We start from the raw sequence: 20,098 nt of genomic DNA, 5'->3' as shown, positions 1-20,098 counted from the left end.
ATCGACCTCTGCATTTACCGTTGACTAATTTGATCTGAACGAAATTGATTTAAAAAAGTCAACCAAACTTTAAGCTCGCACTCCTATCAGTATCAATTGTCGTAAGGGTTTTGTGACATATCGTAGTTTACTTGCTAGTTCTAACTAATAACTGCTCCCCTTAGTAGCTGCAACATGAGATAGGGACTGCTCCCGGAGGCAGGGCGCGCCGGGATTTATCATGGAAGCTTATTGATGTGTACTCAGCACGTGTGTGAATAAATACTGTTTGTGTAACAACTTGAGACTCCCTCATTTTCATGACATGGTGTCAGATGTGACTCCAAAGGATATATAAACTTTTGCAGTGAGTGAAAATGGCGAAATTCCAGGCACCGGAGAGCTTTAACTTTGGGAAGCCAGTGGAGTGGCCGGATTGGAAACAGCGTTTCGCGCGCTTTAGGATCGCTACCAAACTAAATAAGGAAGATGAGGCAGTTCAAGTAAGTTCACTAATATATGCAATGGGGAAAGAAGCAGAACAAATATTTAAATCGTTTGAGTTTGCTAACGACGAAGATGCCGACAAGTACGCCCCAGTTTTGCAGAAATTTGATGATTACTTCGTCCCCAAGAGCAATGTAATCCACGAAAGAGCGTGTTTTCACCATCTTAGTCAAAAACCAGGAGAGTCTGTGGAGGAATTTGTAAGAAAGCTGTATGAAATCGCCGACCATTGTGACTTTGGCGCACAAAAGGATGAAGCAATAAGGGATCGTCTTGTAATTGGAATTCTGGACAAAGAGGTTTCGGAAAAGCTACAAATGGAGGCCGACCTTACCTTAGTGAAGGCCATACAAATAGCGAGACAGTCAGAACTGGTAAAAAGTCAGATACGCGACCAAAGTCAGACGGTCAAAGTTTTAGATGAAATCTCTAAACAGAACAAGGCATCAAGCACTAAACCAGGATCGACCAACCGAAATGGACAGCGTCAGTGGCGCAAACTAAATCAGATTGGTCAAACAACAGCACAACAAACATGTCACAAATGCAACAGGAGGCATGGTAGAGGTGAGAGATGTCCCGCTGAAGGAAAACGGTGCAGAAGTTGTAACAAGCTTGACCACTTTGCCATTATCTGTCGCTCAAAAAGAGTAAATGAGGTCACATTCAATGAAACACCAGCTACAGATTATGCAGAATACCAAGAAGTATTCTTCCTTGGCTCAGTAACTATGTGTGATGATGATAAGGAGGCATGGCGTGTGATTTTGAACATTTGTGGCGCCTCAGTTCACTTCAAAATAGACACTGGAACGGACGCAACAGTTATGTCTGAAGCAACATACAACTCTCTTCCAACAAAACCAAAGCTGAGACAATCGGAATCCAAGTTGTGTAGCCCTGGAGGGATTCTGGATTCAAGAGAGTTTATGGCACATACTACCTATAAGAATGAATCATACCAGTTTCGGGTATTTGTCGTCAAGGGACCACGTGCCAATAATCTCCTTGGACGTGCAGTTGCACATGCATTGGGTCTTGTGAAAAGAGTTGAAGAGATCAACAAAACAGCCTTTGGGCACTTTGGCCTGTTGAAGTGTGAGCCAGTAAAGATCATTCTCCAGGATGATGCCAGGCCGTACAGTATAGCTGCACCCAGGCGTGTACCATTTCCCTTGTTGTCGAAGGTGAAAGAAGAACTGATCCATATGCAGCAGGAAGGCATCATTAAGGAAGTAACTGAGCCCACAGAATGGTGTGCGCCTATGGTATCAGTCCCTAAGAAAAATGGCTAAGTCAGAATTTGTGTTGACTTGAAGAAGCTCAATGAGGCTGTCAAACGGGAACGATATCTGCTCCCTACTCTAGATGATATATCACCGAAGCTGATAGGCTCCACTGTCTTCTCCAAACTTGATGCAGAAAGCGGATTTTATCAAATACCTTTACATCCAGAAAGTGCAAAACTGACCACCTTTATTACACCACTGGGTCGCTTCTGCTTTAAACGAGTTCCATTTGGTATTACGTCGGCTTCAGAGATTTTTCAGAGAAAAATGACAGAGCTGCTGACTGGCTATGAAGGGGCAGAGGCCATTATGGGTGATATACTCATTTATGGCAGAACCTTAGAGGAGCATGACAGACGCCTAAAATTGGTACTGGAAAAGCTCAGCAGGAGTGGTCTCAAGCTCAACAAAGAAAAATGTGAATTTAGGAAGAACAAACTGGAATTCTTCGGTCACGTGATTAGCTCGGATGGCATATTCCCCAGTCCAGCAAAGGTTGCCTCAGTGAAGGAGCTACCTGCTCCATTAAATATCAGTGAGCTTCGTCGCACCATGGGCATGATCAACTACCTTGGTAGATTTCTCCCAGACTTGTCTACAATAATGCGACCAATTATGGACCTGCTGAAATCAGACACAGCCTGGTATTGGGGCCCAGACCAGGATTATGCCTTCGCGAAAGTCAAGGAGATGCTGACATCCACACCAGTCTTAGCCTTTTATGACCCTGGCAAGTTAACAGTTGTCAGCGCTGATGCCAGCAGTTATGGAATTGGTGGGGCAATATTCCAACAACATGGAGAGAAACTCAAGCCGGTTGTCTTTTGTTCCAGAACACTCACCCCTGCAGAGGTTAAATATGCACAGATAGAGAAGGAGTGCCTTGCATGTGTGTGGGCCTGCGAAAAATTTTCACGATATCTTGTTGGGCTGGACTCGTTCAGATTGCACACGGACCACAAACCTTTAGTGCCATTGATCAACACACATGATTTAGATAAAGCTCCTTTAAGGTGTCAACGAATGTTGATGCGGTTGAGACGCTTCAACGCAAAGGCAGAGTATGTAGCTGGGAAGCTTTTGGTAGTTCCAGACACCCTTTCTCGGAGCCCTCTCCTGGGCCAGGAAGCCACATACGAAGACGAAATGGAAGTTTTTATAGAGTCAGTGGAGGCATGCAGGCCAATTTCCGATATGAAATTAGAACAAATAAAAGAAGGTTACAGGAGTGACCACAATCTGCAGACTGCAATGACTTTCACCAAAAATGGATGGCCGGATAAGAAACATAGCTGTCCCCTAGATGTACATCCATACTTTGCTGTACGCAGTGAACTCTCGATTCAGAACGACCTATTTCTCTTCAGGGACAGAGTTATCATACCTACAGTCTTAAGGCCCGGAATTCTTGATAACATTCACGAGGGTCATCAGGGATTAGTCAAATGTCGTGAGAGAGCCCAAAGTTGTGTATGGTGGCCTGGAATCGCGAGACAGATCCAAGACAAAATAGAGACATGTGAATTTTGTCAGATTAGGAAGCCAGCACAGAGGAGGGAGCCATTGAAGACAACCTCTGTACCAGACAGACCATGGCAGAAAATTGCAATTGATATTTGTGAAGTCAAACAAGAAAGATACCTGGTAGCTATTGACTACTTTTCACGCTATTTGGAAATTATGCATCTAACAAAAACAACCTCCCAGCAGGTAATTGGAAAGCTAAAGAGCACATTTGTACGATGGGGAATCCCAGAAATTGTAGTTTCAGACAATGGGACCCAGTTCACTTCCTCAGAATTCAAAGAATTTGCTGAGAAATACAACGTCAGACAAGTATTTACCAGTCCTCACTACCCACAAGCGAATGGTGAGGCAGAAAGTGGTGTCAGAATAGCAAAATCCATACTTAAGGAGGATGATGTATTCCTTGCATTGATGGCTTATAGAGCCACACCGACAGCTGCGACAGGTGCCAGCCCAGCCCAATTGATGATGGGACGCCAGATGAGGACCACATTACCCATTATTGAAAAGAAGTTAAACCCCAAGTGGCCAAACCTCAAAATCATCAGGCAGAGAGACCTTAAGACAAAACAAAGATATGAATTCTTTTACAACCGGCGCTACACTACACATAATTTGCCAGATATTACTGAGAGAGACAGCGTCAGAATCAAATGGCATGGAAATGATAACAAGTGGTCAACACCAGGCGTAGTTATTCAAGCCGACAAAGACCGAAGAAGCTACTTGGTAAAAACTCCCCAAGGGATATACAGGCGCAATCGAATCCATGTACAGCGGATAAAAAGCCCTGAGAATCTAATTCCAGTCGAGACAAATACGTCTACAGATATTGCAACAGAGTCCCCACAGTGTCCTGTTAGGAGTCATTTGGAATCCAGCACAAAGTCTCTCAATAACATGGAGCCCGTGCCACCATCTGATGATTGTACCACCCAGTGTGACCCAGTCCAGCCAACGCCCAGCAAGCCAGCTGTACCCAATGGGCCAAACAGTCTAAACACTCCAGTGCGGACTTTAAGTGGGAGAGTCGTCCGAAAACCAGCCAGATTCAGTGATTTTGTCTAAGAAAGTGACTTTTATAAATGTGCCAACGCGTTGTTTAGTATTCGTTTTCTGAATTATTGCATTAGAATTGGACTTTTAGGTTTTTCTATAGTATTAGAATCAGGACTATCCTGTGCAAGTTTACAGTAACCTATTATATAAATCAATTCGGTTAAATTCTTTCAGTGGACAGTTCAGATACAAGGACAGTAAATTCATTGCTTACGTATTTAATGTTTTCATATTGGTGGAATTTTATCATTGTTTTTCATATCTACTCATAAGCAAAATCTTATGTTCATATAATCTTAAAAGAGGGGAGATGTGACATATCGTAGTTTACTTGCTAGTTCTAACTAATAACTGCTCCCCTTAGTAGCTGCAACATTAGATAGGGACTGCTCCCCGAGGCAGGTCGCGCCGGGATTTATCATGGAAGCTTATTGATATGTACTCAGCACGTGTGTGAATAAATACTGTTTGTGTAACAACTTGAGACTCCCTCATTTTCATGACAGGTTTGGAGCCAAAAACTGTAAATGATAGTTATATAAAAGCTTCTTCCATAAAACAGTCATGAAAACTATACATATGTGATGGCCAGCCATCGTATATCCCCGAGACGAGAGTTGGTTACAACACACAGAATAAAGATGATGGTGTGACGTAACTCGTTATAAACATTGAGTGAGCACATATATAGTTATAATGCAAAGATCTCAACAGTCTCCAAGTCATAGCCTATTGCAATTAAACCCACCCCAGGGACGACACGACATGCTCGTGTGGCTGATATGAGATGAATGGGTATTATATTCCCTTCGTGACAAAGAAGTGCATATATGATCTGCAGGTGGGGATCTCAATAGTTTGCAAGTTACAACCCAGGGGCAAATTTTCCCCAGTCAGAAAAGCATATCCCATGGGATTGATCGTAAACCCTGTAAAGAATTTGCTGGGTCTGGCTTACATCTGTATACATACAAAGTATCAGATCTCTTCCGACATTCGTTATGCCACAAATCTACTTTATTTTTCACCCCCACCGCCAGAGTTCGACTCAACATTTCAAAGACAAATATCATACCAATATTTGAAACTTTTATCTTGAACGGTGTGTGAAAAATTAGAGGAGATCACTGCATCCCATACGTGCATACGTACGTACGGACGTATGGACTAACAGAGGCACGTACGAACTGATAGGTGGTATCACAGTATTGTTGACTTTCATTAGAAAAAAAAAGCGCTGGGATAACAACAATTACTTCTAAAACTAATTTTTTTATATTTATCCAATCCTGTGCTAGGTAAGACGTATTTAGTCCTGAAATATATGCAGTCATTTATGGACATCAATTCCTTACCGTCGCGAAGAAGACACTGTTCTGTGCAATCAATATGGACGACCAAGCGAATATTTCTTCCTCAAATGATAGTAGTACGTAAATTAAATGAAGGGAAAATACAGTCACAAATTCTTTTGTATACTTTCAACAGTATTGTATCAGGAACATTTCTTACCCATTAAAACATAACACTTCAGACTCATTTTTTTCTTCAAATGACTATAATTTGTAGACAAATGTGTTCAGTAAACAGCAAATTCAGAAGAAGCACGCGATGCAAAAGAAGGAAAGCAGAAAGCAAAAAGAAACCCCATGTAACACAAAACGGAAAACAAACACTCGGGAATAGAAGACAGAAAAAAGAAGGAAAAAGATCAACTAGAAAGGAAAGAAAAGATAAAGATGAAACAGGGAAGAAAGGCAAAGAACTGTACTCTCTCGCCATCAACAAATAAGAAGACAAAACATACTGACACACTAACATTAACGGAAACGAGATCGGGATATGAACATAAAGAACTTGCCCTATATTGATAGTCATCAGATTCGGCTTGAGATCTTCCAGATGACTTAGAAGAGAAATGGAAATAGAAGAAACAAAGGCAAGCACAACTTCAGGAACAACCAAAACATCAGGAGCAGATCAGGAACAAAGGAAAACAGGACTGACAAAATAAATTAAGTATAAGAACATAAACGTAAAAATAACATTTTAAAGCAATTAAATAAGATAATCTAAAACGGGGTGGGGGGATATAGAAGTTAAACAATATATATGACATAAAAATAATACTTAGGAACTTCAAACCGAATAAGTTTGTACTCAGAAACCTAAGTGGGACTCTTCGCATGGAAATATATTTAATCCAGTGAAAACTTCAATTACTACAAAAATGTTTGCTTCTACGCCCGTGTAATATGAGAGTTCAATCCTTTGTATGCATTGCAAATAAAAAGTATAATATTTTAATCACGTAGGCGCAAAAAAAAAAGAACTCATTTCATTATGTTCTGAACTGCAAAACTCATTTCCATACACTCTTAACTTTAAAACTCATTTCCATACTCTGAACTTTATAACTCATTTCCATACACTCTGAACTACTTTAAAACTCATTTCCATACACTCTTAACTTTAAAAACAGAAAATGAAGATCACAGCGTATTTTCAGACAAGTCCATGCATAACACAGCTTTAACCCGCCTTGTATTTTAAAAACAGAAAATAAACAATAACCCACCGTGTTTTTAATCACGTCCGCACAAAACCGAGTTTTGATCCCTTTGGAGATTAACAAATGCACCTAGCTATGATAAAATAAATATTTAGTTAGTCCGCTTTTATAACCACAAATCACACCACTTTACGGACGAGAACGGCAAAGAACAAATCATACAACCGACTGAAACATGAAACCCTCTGCAAAATGAAAACTAAAACGAAACAAAGTAACAACACATAACAAGATGCTGTTTTAACTTAATCATACTTAAAACCAACATATAACGCTTGCATGCGTATATGTGCGTCATGGGTGCGTTGTGTTGGTGGATTGGGGAACAAACATTTTATGAGTATACTTGTGATGGCTTCTTGGGGGAGGCAAATTATAGCCACTTTTGCGATCTGGGCGGTTATATCACTCCCGTTATGGGCTATGGTGCCTGAGCGTGATTCTCTTTCTCTCTCTCTCTCTCTATTGCATTTATTTGCTAGAAAAATCTCTTCCAGGCATGCGTGTGTGTGTGTGCATATATATATATATATATATATATATATATATATATATATATATATATATATATATAACTGGTCAGTTAAAATGTGTTTAAAGAAATAATTTGTAACGAGGTGAAAACAGATATAGAATAGTCATACAGTTTTTCTCTTTAAACTTTGATGGCATGATGGTTTTAGACTTATATTATGGATAGTCATTAGTTGAAATGGTATTATTGAAACTCATGCTTTTTTAATTATATTTTACTCTTTCCTAAAATGACTAATGAAAATTTGACTCAAACTCATATTTATTGTCAAGGGCTGTTATTGAGATTCAACAGCTGTTAAGTTGGGCTTTCAACGTTGATGCTTTTTGCTTTGTTTTGATTTTTGGTGGCGTTTAATGCTAATTTCAGCACAAGATCTCACACTAAAATATACAAAATCCTTCGTATATCAAATATAATCGAATTCAATTAAGGAACATATCAAACTGTCGTGGACAACGGTAATACTCAAAGGAATTAAATTTTAGTACAGTACTAGATGTACGTTCTTTTCACGTGCTTTATTGACGATGTCCTTCGAATATTAAGTTGGTATTGTAACAAGTGTCTCTTACTAAACAGAAAGGTTATTGTGTTTAAAATTATCGTTGGTGAACACAAAACTTATATTCTCTTACTGGAGTTATTGATTGGTTTAACTACTAACATTCTCTAATCTACTTAAATATGCACGAGAGATTTCAGAGCGTAATCGAATACTAGTCAGCACTGTGTGTAAGGACCGAGTGTTGACAACTTGTAGCAATATTCCACATTATTTATAACGTTAGTCTCGTGTCATCGTTTTTAGGGAAGAAAGTACGTCGACTTTGTAACGCCACTATTTTGCTCCAACATTAGCCTATACTGAAGTATTCAGGTATAAGAAGGAAACTTAAATCATGTTAGAGTTCATGTGAATAGAAAATTCAAAAAAAAAATATTATAAACGTTTAGTGGCGAAAATGATTTGCCAATGGCAGAAAGCGAAACAGTTTTGTGAGGATACAAAATTTAACCTGCACATAAATGTTACCCTTTACGCCGTGTAATATGAGATATCAATCCGTTTTATATAACACAGACAAAAGTATAACCATAATGTTTTTATCACGTGAGCGCAAACAATCATTTCAATATGCTCTTAACTTTCAAAACAGAAAATGAAGATCATAGCGTGTTTAATCCACCTTATTCACAGCGATATTGTAATAGTTAACTTTCATTTCAACATACAAGTTGAAGCCATTTGTTATCATTTTAATGTTTTCCATTTGCAGCTGATCAGTATATCAATACAAATAATCACATTTTTATAGCAAGTCCTTTTCACTCCAACAAACCAGGTATTTGTTTGTTGAGACGCTTGCCATATACGTAATTAATGTACCTACGTCATATATTCAGTTTCGTTGTATTTTATCCAATGGGGCTGAAATAACGTGCTCTTATTTAGAGCAGGGGATCTTCTTAAATTTAAATTAAAATAACTTAACACATTAAGATCAAAAGATTTGGTTATAATGACAAAACGTGATCATATTTTAGGATGGTCTTTAACAGGGGTGGTCTTAATTAAGGGTTTTAATGTAAACATACGTGTGTCCATCAATTGCAGACATGTGCTAGTATTGACATCTCACAAGATTTTGTAAGCTTCACATGTATAGCACTCTCGATGAATCAAAAAAATAATAACATAATAGTTATGGTCATATATATATATATATATATATATATATATATATATATATATATATATACACACGTTTCAACGATATAATAAGTTGCTGTAAAAATGGTACGATGCAAGAAAAACTGGTCGATTAAATTGCCGATAAGTAACTAATTGGTCACGTGGCATTCAAGCAACGTTTTCAAAACTTATGGTAAATGTCTTTACTAGTGGAGTGCATTTATGCATGGATGCGTATGCTCCAAGTATATTAATGTAGTGCCCTACGCTCGCGTAACTAGGCGAAACCAGATATAAAACAGGCATAAAGTATTTTTTTAGAACTTTGACGGAATGATGGTTTCGTACTTATTATATGGGAGAGTCATTAGTTCAAATGGTAAAATTGAAATCCATGCTTGTTTTATTATAATTAACTCTTTAATAAATTGACTAATGAAAATTTGACTCAAACTCATATTTATTGTCAACGACTGTTACTAATATTCAACAGATGTTACTGATTCAGCACACGATAGACTATCCATAAAGATCTCATACTAACATATACGAAATCTTTTGTTAATGCATATCGAATGTAATCGAGTTTAATTAAAGAACATAATGTACATGTCACACTGTCATGGAGGCATAGGGGAGAGGGGCAAGTGCGCACCACCCCCACCCCCTTTGCCCCTATTTGCCGGCGCCCACGTTGGTAATGCGAGCTATATCATTAACTGTTCCATCTTGTTTATTCCATCGGTTGACTAGTAAGAGTGGAGCACCATTGTTATCATCCACTCCCATCGAGCAGAGAAGCGGCGAAGAGTTCCAAAGTCTATTCAACGTCGTCCACGGGGACGTAACCCAGTGCTGATATTCTTGCACGTATCGCATCGTCCGACTCGTATCTCACCTTCAGTGTGAGCTCCAGGTTTACTTACGTGAAAGGCTTTGGCAGAGATGAAGAAAGCTGCCATTACTGTTGTTTTAAAGTCAAGTAGAATACTACGAGAAGCAGCATTTGAGATAAGGCGTTTGATTGCTGTTAAAAGATGGCCGTAAATGGGGATAGTATTGACCAAAGACAGTACATTGCAGTCAGATTACGGCCATCAATGAACTGGAAATGAAAAGTGCATAGTTGGAAGAACAATACGTGAACAACTTTAAACATTCCATCAGCCAACCAGAACGTCCGCCCTAGAGAGGCCATCAATCAATTCGTTGCATCCTATAACAATGATACGATTGTTTCAGGCGGCAGAGTCGAAGAGGAGGAACCTGATGAATTTGTGTGTGATATTAAATTTGAAGTCCGCTGGATTTTGCGCCAACATGTCTCCTGCATCCTCGTTCATTTGTATCTTATTTTGGTGATGCTGCAGAGCCCGATTGATTTTTCGAGCGTTTAGGATGAGCCATCAAAACGTGGTCTTGCAGGGATGAAGCAATTGGTCCTTGAACCACATTACGTTTCGCATTAATATCCGCCATCATGGTCTTAATACCTCCAAACGCTTGCATACACGCGTGCAGACTACGTTGCAAGCACAAGTATGCTCAGGATCTGATCTACCGACCACTTTTCAATATTCCATTTTTGCAGAGATTTTGTTTCTTCTTCTCAATGATCAGCCAGCAACGATCACCAGACAGCGCTTTCATCAAACACTATACATACGATAATTCATAAGCAGGGAATGTATTTAATACAAATCAAAACTGTCCATCAGAATGAATATACCAATTAAACAGTCCAGTTTACGCTGATCAAACAGATGAAATATAACAATTTAACAATTGATTTCTCGATGATCGGCTAACGGCGCTTTGATCAAACGTCACAGTGATCAATAGTCGGATGATCAACATGTAGTGATTAAAGCAGGGTCGTACCCTACCATATAGGAAAAGAATGCAAGACATAGGGGCCTACGAATTATTTTTACACAATAGATTCGTCTGGAGCCCATTGTCAAGCTTTGGATAGGGGCCCAACTATTCTAGCCATGCTACTGGATCAAAGGTCCCGTGATCAAATATCTTAGGTCCGTTGCTGCCATCTAGCTAGCAGTTTAGTGGATATTGTTCAGAAGTGTAATTGGCGGACAAAATAAAAAGATCAGATCTATATAATCCTGTCATACAAATTTCGTATCATCATAAATATATTCAAATAGTGTGTCGACGTAGTAATGTTAAATTTTAGCTTTAGAGAGGTAATGAGACATTTGGATGGAAACTTTGCTATGTCGCGGTTAATGTAAATAGAACAATACAATTAAAAATACTTGAAATCATTTAGGGAGAATATTGATTTACCCATGTCAGAAAACATTGTGAGGATACGAGGTAAAATTACAGTGCAGATTTAAGGGCCATTTTCTTTACTATATGTAGCATACTTATAAATCAAATCTCCTCCTCTCCATCGTCCTTCACATCAGCAGCAGCTCTAACGACATACTAAAATATCAACGCCTTCCAGAAACATAAAACAAACAAAACGATAACTGCTTGAAAGAAGAATAACCACCACCACTCTTACCTGACGCTGTATTTTTAACTTCGACGTTGCTCCCATCTTTGTTACTAGCAGTTGATAATTATGTTTTGTATAAACGTATGCGTAAACATGATTTAGTGGTTCAAAGATTTAAATACTTGAATACAAATCAAACAAACAAATCAAACATACTGAACCCAAATAAATCAGGTTGAAACGTATTTCAAGAAAAGAGACATTGATCAGGTCAACACTATATGTATCAGAATAAAAGACACATAAATGTATCGAAAGATAAGTAGCATTCTAGAAAAAAATACAACACTGATATTATAGCCATTGACTGATTTGAAAATATTACATGTATGCACAATGCTGAATGTTCCGTATCCGCCAGCTTCGCACCTTGCTCACTTCATAACAAGTGATCTTAGACATGGTTCGATCACTCAGTACCATCGCCGCTTAGTCCAATAAATCAATCCTAACCCCCAATCCTAATTTGTGTTAATACTGATGGACGATATGAGGGTCTGATTTCAAAAGTTCATTAAAATCTTCCCGCAACAAACCTGTGTACACTTTAGACACTTGATGGTATTTGGTAACAGCCTTGTCTAGCACGAAATTCATAATGGCCACAGGACAGATTGCTATTGTACCTGGAGTTAGAAGTCTCCAGAGAGGATTTGCTTTGGAAATATAATGAACACGTAGCCAAAAAAAACCTTCAGACAACAGTAGCTCCACAGCCGCGAGAAATACCGGTAAGTGCATAACATGTACGCCGATGTGCGCAGACAAGATGAGCTGTAGATTTTTGCAGGTATTAATGAATAGACGATATCATCCGCTAAATCGTCAGTCGGTATCATCATTGTTGTGGGGCGGATTTATCGGCCAATCGCCTATAAAGTAAGCGGCTCTGCTCTCTGGCTGTTTACAATCCAATTTAGGATATTATCCATACGCCCACCATTTCAGAGGACAGATCTTCTGCCAAGAGTAACAACATAGTTCCAAACACTTGGTCCAATTACTATGTTTATTTTCATGACATGCTAAGGTCACTGTAATATATGCCTTGATTGTAATTTATCGAAGCAATACGTTTCATCTGTTCCTTTTTTTGTGTGCAAAAAAATAAAATATATAGCTGTTGTACTAAAACGGTTGTGAAAATTTCGGAAGTATATAGAATCTATGTTGGGGTTTGTAACGAACCCCAACGTAGATTATTTTTCTCACCCAGTATTTTACTTTAAAGTAAAAATAATTCTTCAGTAGTGTTCTCGTCCAGTGTTTACATGCGGCGCATGAATAAAAATATGTTAATGAGGGCTGTGGTGTGACCGTTGGTCCGAAGTACACAGTTTATACGCGTAAGCAAATAAAAATAACAACATAAAACGTCGCATAGTAATGAGGTATTATCACATTTAATATATGGATGTTATATGAAATTGACAATAAATAATTAATATTTATTACAAGAAACTGTTTTATTTTTTGTAAATAATAAACGATATTGGCTACTCAGCTCTACTGTATTTATACTTAGTACAAGATAAAAAGAAGAGTAAGATATTGTTTTATTATTCATGAGTAATTAGAGATCTGTGTCACTATCGTATATAACTATTCTTTGCTGTGGAGGAGCTGAAACTGTTTGTGACACAAAAAAAACATTTCGAGAGAGACAAAGACACAAACGCATACGATGTCGAGCTTTTTGGTATTATGCTAGTTCGTTCCACACAGCATGGCCAATTTTATCCTATATGCAGGCCTAGCTCAGTACATTGTCAGGTCAGCGTCATTAAATGTAGCTAAAGCTACCTGACTAGTTTTAAATACTTCGTGTGAAACAAATTATGAACTCTTAGCTACATTTAATGGCGCTGACCTGAAAAATAATTGTGATACAGATAGGATAAAATTCTCAATGCTGTGTGAAATGAACTATAACAGAAAACACTGATCCATGCACATAGACTATAGACCTATACACTTCATAGCCTCCCAACTTTCTTAACAACTACGGAAAACTCAGCAACAGCCATAAAAGTGTTATATAAAACATGCTTTATTCTAATCTTGTTAAGCATATCCATTGTGCCCCGGTTGAATCTAAAATATAACTTTTACCTACACTGTTTAATGACAAATAATGCACTTACTAGCCAGAAGGAATCATTTATCCGTCAACACATTAATCCATAAGCAAATTTCACTGCAGCACTTGCCATATTTCCAGGACAGATAAATAAATCTTCAAAGAATCCGTGAACTTGAAAGTTTAGCACATGGTTGTCCGCTAGAGTCCGTTTTTGGAGGGTCTATTATACACGGGGTAATTTTTCAATCAATATTAAGGACAACACAAGTATGTCACACACAGTTTTACCTCCTCTAAACACAGGGGCTCGTTACAAAGAAAATCAAGGGATGGGGGTTCTAACCTGTAATAATATTATTACAGGTTAGAACCCCCATCCCTTGATTTTCTTTGTAACGAGCCCCTGTGTGTTATATTATTACAGGTTAGAGCCCCCATCCCTTGATTTTCTTTGTAACGAGCCCCTGTGCCTCTAAAGAAAAGAATAGTTATATACGATAATGACACAGATCTCTAATTACCCATGAATAATCTAAAGAAAGATGTTACTCTTCGTTACAGCTTGTACTAAATATAACTACTGTAGAACTGAGTAGCCAATATCGTTTTATTATTTACAATATAACTTTTCAAAATTGGAACTGATGAAAATAAAACAGTTTCTTGTAATAAATATTAATTATTTATTGTCAATTTCATATAACATCCATATAAGAAAAATAACAACATAAAACGTCGCATAATAATGAGGTATTAAATGTGATAATACCTCATTATTATGCGACGTTTCATGTTGTTATTTTTCTTTGCTCACGCGTATAAACCGTGTACTTCGGACGCAACGGTCACACCACAGCCTTCATTAACATATTTATATTCATGCGTCGCATGTAAACATTGAACGTGAACACTAGTGAAGAATTATTTTTACTTTAAAGGAAAATATTGGATGAGAAAAATAATCTACGTTCGGGTTTGGACCGAAGAGAAGGAAATCCCAGTCGCGGGGTTACATTATGTCTCCCCACTCAGGCAAGCATCGTGGGGAGATAAGTAAATCTTGGATGTAGTCCGCAATCCCATAATGCATAGATAAAAGTAATCTGTTTTGAAAAAGAGCGCAATTTTGACCTTGACATTTTGAATACCAAAGATACAATCCAAGAACCTCTCTTACAGAGAATATACATTCCACAAAAACTGAACCTTTGATGGTTGGTCCGATTTATATGACGACAAATTAGCCAGAGTTCAGTCGCATTTTATTATTTTGATTAAAATTACTGGCGTACCAAGTAAATGGATATTTAAAGATTTAGTCAAAATGTAAAACTGTAAAAATCTGACTTATTTGGGCAGAAAGATTTTAACAGATCTGGACATTTTCTAGAGTTACACCTCTTGAATAGCGGCACAGCCGATTTATTTTTAAACAAGCGAACTGTACAAGTTTATCAACGAGAAATTTTTAAGTTTGCAATTTGTTATTCGCTGGCCGAAAAATGAGGCGGCATACAATTATAATGTAAATTCAGTTGGATGCTACATATATTGTTTGACGTATTTAAATATTATGATCGCTATTTTTTAAAATGTAAACATTTTATGTCTACCCATTTAAATGTACGGGTTAATTACACTTTGGTAATTTTTTGTACTACTTGTATGACCCTCCCCACAAAAGTTCACCTGCTTAAAAAGTTAATTAGCAGTGTACATCCCAGTCGCCATAATAATTGTAAACATGACTAATATCACGTACTGACCTTATGATTTTACAGTGGACTGGGAACCTCGTTTGTATAACAAAACTACAGGGCGAGTTTTGGTCGTTGGGAGTTTCCAGAACCCATATATATATTAGGCCTGAGAACTAAGTAAAACAATGCTACTTTGGAAAGTATTATTTAGTTCCCTTTTCATAAAAATCTACACGTGTACATTTTTTGTCAGGGCTCACCTGTTACCACCAATACATTCGCTCGTGTTAATGACTAGGATAACGATTTAGATTGCAATGTTCATTATCACGTGGTCATAATTGTCCTCACATGAATATTGTTTGATCAATATTATCTAGGCAACAGGTATATACGTGTTAGTCCACACGTCATTGCGAAATTGAAACTTTATCGACCCGTAAATAAAGCTCTGTAGGGGTTGTTCACATGGCAGCTTGCAATGCAGTGCAAACTTTACCCTAATCATCATCACTAAATTTATATCATGCATTGTTTACATTGATGAGGGCACTCCTAGTTCTAATTGCACAGTGAGATCTATAAAAATATAAAGAACTGTAAGAAGCGTTAGTGGCAAAGAAAGCCAAACCGGACCAGGGCCACACTAAAAGAGTGCATACGTATTGCCTCGGGACGTTGGTTACAGGACGCCGTGCGTATCACCATGAGAAAATTTTCGGAAACGTCTGTTCGCTTACAGGCTAGAAGTGGCCGTTTGTGTGTGATAAATAAGGGGAAGGTTTACGATGTTACAGATTTTGGGAATAAGCACCCAGGTGGCAGAGAATTATTACAAGAACATGCCGGCTTGGACGTTACGCATGTAATGACAAATCACGACTACCACAAACATTCCTCAGCAGCAACCGATATTTTGAACCAGTACCATATCGGCGAACTGGAATCGGAAAATAGAAATAATAATAAGGTAAGCGTGGGTGTACATCAGAAACTTAATATTGTGTGTTATTCACACGCGTTATCACGTAAGGCACAGGGCCGGTAATTTACCTATAAATCAAAGGTACTTTTACCTATATAATTTACAGGTAAAAATTGTAAGTAACAATACAAGCCACCGTGATGTAAATTTTGCAGTTCTGATTCTGTGTATTACTAGTATTGATGGTACTATCAAATTTTATATTTGTTACTACCTATTGACACAAATGTCAATTAAGAATTCTAATGGATATCCTGTCAGTTGTATAAAAAAAATTAAAATAAAAAAATTAAAATTCTTCAAGTGTACCATATAAAACTCCAAGTACATGTAAAAGTCAAACTTACCTGTGATTAACAATATAAAGAACATTCCATATCAGACATAGTACAGGGACTTGTACACATGTCAAAGTCCCTGATATCACATAAAACAATTAAACATAAAGGAACTAAATGGGTAAGACCATTTGAAACCATGTTAACACCATGTATCACAGAACTTAAACATTAAAATGAATCTCTTGGTAGTCTTCTATAACCCCTATGGAAGTAAAAAGCTGCCATTGACTTGTCAAGATATTTCGAATGCATATGTGATAGAGATGTCTTTTACACGGACAAAGTAAGTTATCAGTCTAGACATCTTTTGCAGCAACCAAATAAGTTATTGATGGCGATGTCTTTTATACCCCCAAAAAAATAAGTTATCAGTTGCATTTTGTTGTCATTACTGAAGAGATAACGATAAATTCACATACTTAGGTTGCTGTACTCTGGCAGCATGTCTAAAACAATAAAGATGTACCAATTTGTCATGTCAGCAACTGTGTCAGCACATTGCAATCGGCAAACTGTTTTGCTAATCTAAAAGGATCTTCTTTATTTATGACATATGCTATAGAAATGTATTACTGGCTGCTTCATACTTCCATAAGGACTTAATGGATATATTTTGTTTGAAAGTTTGAAATTTGGTAATGGTCTGAACATGTAGTAATGAAAATCATATTTTCATGTCGCAACACAATTGCTTTTTCTTTAACCGTATTCCCTTGTTAACACTAATAAAAAGTAAAACAGCTAAAGAAAATTGACATTGAACATAACCATAGCTTAACTTTTCTAGTCGAAAATATTACTGCTATCAAATCCTGCTTGCTCTGTTAAAAAAAAACTAATTTTGAGCCACGATAAAAGGTCATTACAAGTCATTTAATAGAGTAAAGTATCAGTTCCCTGCACATTTTTCCAGATGATGCAGATTACACTTGTTTGAGTTGCTGGCCTTGTGGATGAGATAAAAATTATAATACATCTAGAAATTTTGTAGTTATTAATTTTTTTAAATTCATTTTTAATGGCATCCTCTCAGTGTAGGAACATTAATTTCCAATATCAGAGCAAAGTTGGCTATCCAGCTGTAATATTCCACTATCATTGACACATCATAAACATTGCTTTTGACTGAGGCATGATAAGCCACATTTCATTAGTAGTGACTGATATTCATCAATTGTTGTGAACTCAATATTCACATCTAGTTTTAAAACTGACTCTAGTATGGTTGGAAATCAGAGACTTTAATATGAATTGATCTGAAATTAAGTGGTTGAGGACCAAGCCATGCATGATATTAAGCAACAGTTGTTGCAGATAATTTGTGAGGTATTTTGAAAATTCAGTTGATTGGGTGCACAATGTATGAAGTGTGTGAGTGCTGTAATTATAGTTTAAAATATTATGCATGTTGCAATTTTTTTTTCTTCTGAAGATCAACAATATGAGTATAGTAGAACAATAATTGAGATGGGAATAATGAGAGTGTTATACAAGGTTTCCCATATATGGGTTGGAATAAAAGATTAGCAAATTTCAGAATCCTAATAGATCAGTTTAATAAAGGTTGTCATTTTTTAGTTGTAAGAGATAGATGTTTGGCTTCTTTTCACGTTGAACATCAGCATAGAATCAGTCTTGCTAATGTGGACATTTTTATTGCCATTCAACTATATAGTTGTCATTTTTTTAAGCTCAGACTGCAGAACTGATCTTATTTGTTAGAAGTTTTGTTGATCAATAGCTCCAGAGTCTCAGGTAAGGGGTCATAGGTCAGATGTGTTAAAACTTTTAATATAAGTGACATTTTTAATATTGTTTCATAAAATTTTAAAGATGCAATCACTGCAAGAAGACAGACAATATTAGTAATAGAATTTTATGTATGAATCTTTGGTAATGGTCCAGATGGGTGGGGAATAATATAAATCATAGGGAATTGCATGGTTAGACATGGGAGTAGACCCCCCCCCCCTTATTTTGCTCACAAATTAATTAAATTGGTTGATACAGTACCTACCTATGATATGCTCTCTATTCTTGTTTGATGTGTGATAAAGGTGTACCTGTTTCATTAATTGGTTGAACTTATTACAAGAACCTTCAATGAATCTTTTTTTTCCAGATTTATAAAAATATTATAGAACCATATATTTGTGTGTTTTTATGTTGCAAGAAAAATGTTAATATTTTTGCAATTTCTATATTTTTGCTTTCAGATAACATCAGAGGGAGATCTGAATGGAAATGCAAGCTCAGATAGATATGATTCATCCATGGTACATTTTAGCTTAACTGACCATACCTATCTTCCACCCATAGCTAATTGAATTGATTAGTTAAAGTGTCAAAAATCATTTTATTCAATTTGCTGAAAAAAGAAGTAAAATTCTATATTTTATGTAAATTGTTAAGATTTCTGTCTCTGCTTAGCTCTCTTTAGTGAAAATAAAATGGAAAAATGCTATAACCAACCATTCAGATTAGCTATGGCCAGAGAATGGGTGTTGGCTTGCTGAAATTTATGTATGGCATGTCAGTTTGCTGTGAACATACATGAATGAAACTTTATTGTCATGATTCTTGACACTAGTCAGTTATACTGCAGTGTATATATTGCAGTGTAATTTAAATTTTACTCAGATCTATCACATCAAGGGAGTCAGAAAATAAACTGTCTACATTTCATGACATAAGTTAGATTACTACTGTGAATAAGTAGTCTTTTTTATTACTGAAATTGACTGATAATTTGGTCAGAAGTAGTTTTTGTCTTTAAATTTCTTGGTAGTGAAATTAGTAATTTGAAATTTTGGGTGGTAGATTTGCTACTTCCTATTGCTAATTTTGAATGCTGCAGCCAAATCTTTTGAGCCCAGTGAGAAATTCTGTTCTTGTCACTCACATGGCTTACATATCAGTATGCTTCTTGTTTTAGACTTGTTCTTGCTTTAGTGTAACTTCTCCTTTCAGTTGCATGTTGATTGGCAACATGCAGCAGGACTTTTAAAATCCTAAACTTGCTTGAGATGAAGATTTTCATGAAATTCCATGAAAACATTTTTGGTTCTATCCTAATTACAGTGAAACCTGTCTACTGGCCAAAATAAGTTTATCACTTTATAGATAGGTGTCTTTTGGCTAGAAGTTAACATAAACAGGAGGGTACCTTTATGAAGAGGTGTACTGTATACAGCTGGGAGTGAATGATATAAAATTTACAGCTTAATGAGTTAGACCATTGAGCAAATAAGTTTTCTAGCCTGGTCTTGATGTTGACTAATCAAACCTATTTGTTCGT

The 20,098-nt window shown here is 36.9% G+C and overlaps 2 protein-coding genes across 4 annotated transcripts in view; both read left to right on the top strand.

Annotated features, from left to right (window-relative positions):
• The first annotated feature begins 356 nt into the window (after positions 1 to 356).
• Positions 357 to 1,781, top strand: LOC149782498 (uncharacterized). The gene has a single exon (XM_089935146.1). The coding sequence runs from the start codon at positions 357 to 359 to the stop codon at positions 1,779 to 1,781; it is 1,425 nt and encodes a 474-aa protein (XP_089791272.1).
• A 14,170-nt stretch (positions 1,782 to 15,951) lies between these two features.
• The window catches only part of LOC149782496 (uncharacterized), a 110,333-nt gene continuing 106,186 nt past the window's right edge, over positions 15,952 to 20,098 (top strand). For all 3 annotated transcript variants that reach the window (XM_089933915.1, XM_089933914.1, XM_089933916.1), the window contains exons 1-2: positions 15,952 to 16,444; positions 19,017 to 19,076. In XM_089933915.1, coding sequence (XP_089790041.1) covers positions 16,181 to 16,444; positions 19,017 to 19,076 — 324 coding nt within the window. In that variant the 5' untranslated portion in view covers positions 15,952 to 16,180. The remainder of the gene's footprint in view (positions 16,445 to 19,016; positions 19,077 to 20,098) is intronic.

Source organism: Sinohyriopsis cumingii, chromosome 15 (genome assembly GCF_028554795.1).
Source record: "Sinohyriopsis cumingii isolate HCF-2022 chromosome 15, ASM2855479v2, whole genome shotgun sequence".
NCBI lineage: Eukaryota > Metazoa > Mollusca > Bivalvia > Unionida > Unionidae > Sinohyriopsis > Sinohyriopsis cumingii.
Note: the sequence above shows the minus strand (reverse complement) of the source record. Positions and strands in the feature narration are given on the sequence as shown.

Bases quoted from the DNA above. Each gene is read 5' to 3' on its own strand.
- LOC149782498 (XM_089935146.1), top strand. From the start codon at position 357: ATGGCGAAATTCCAGGCACCGGAGAGCTTTAACTTTGGGAAGCCAGTG.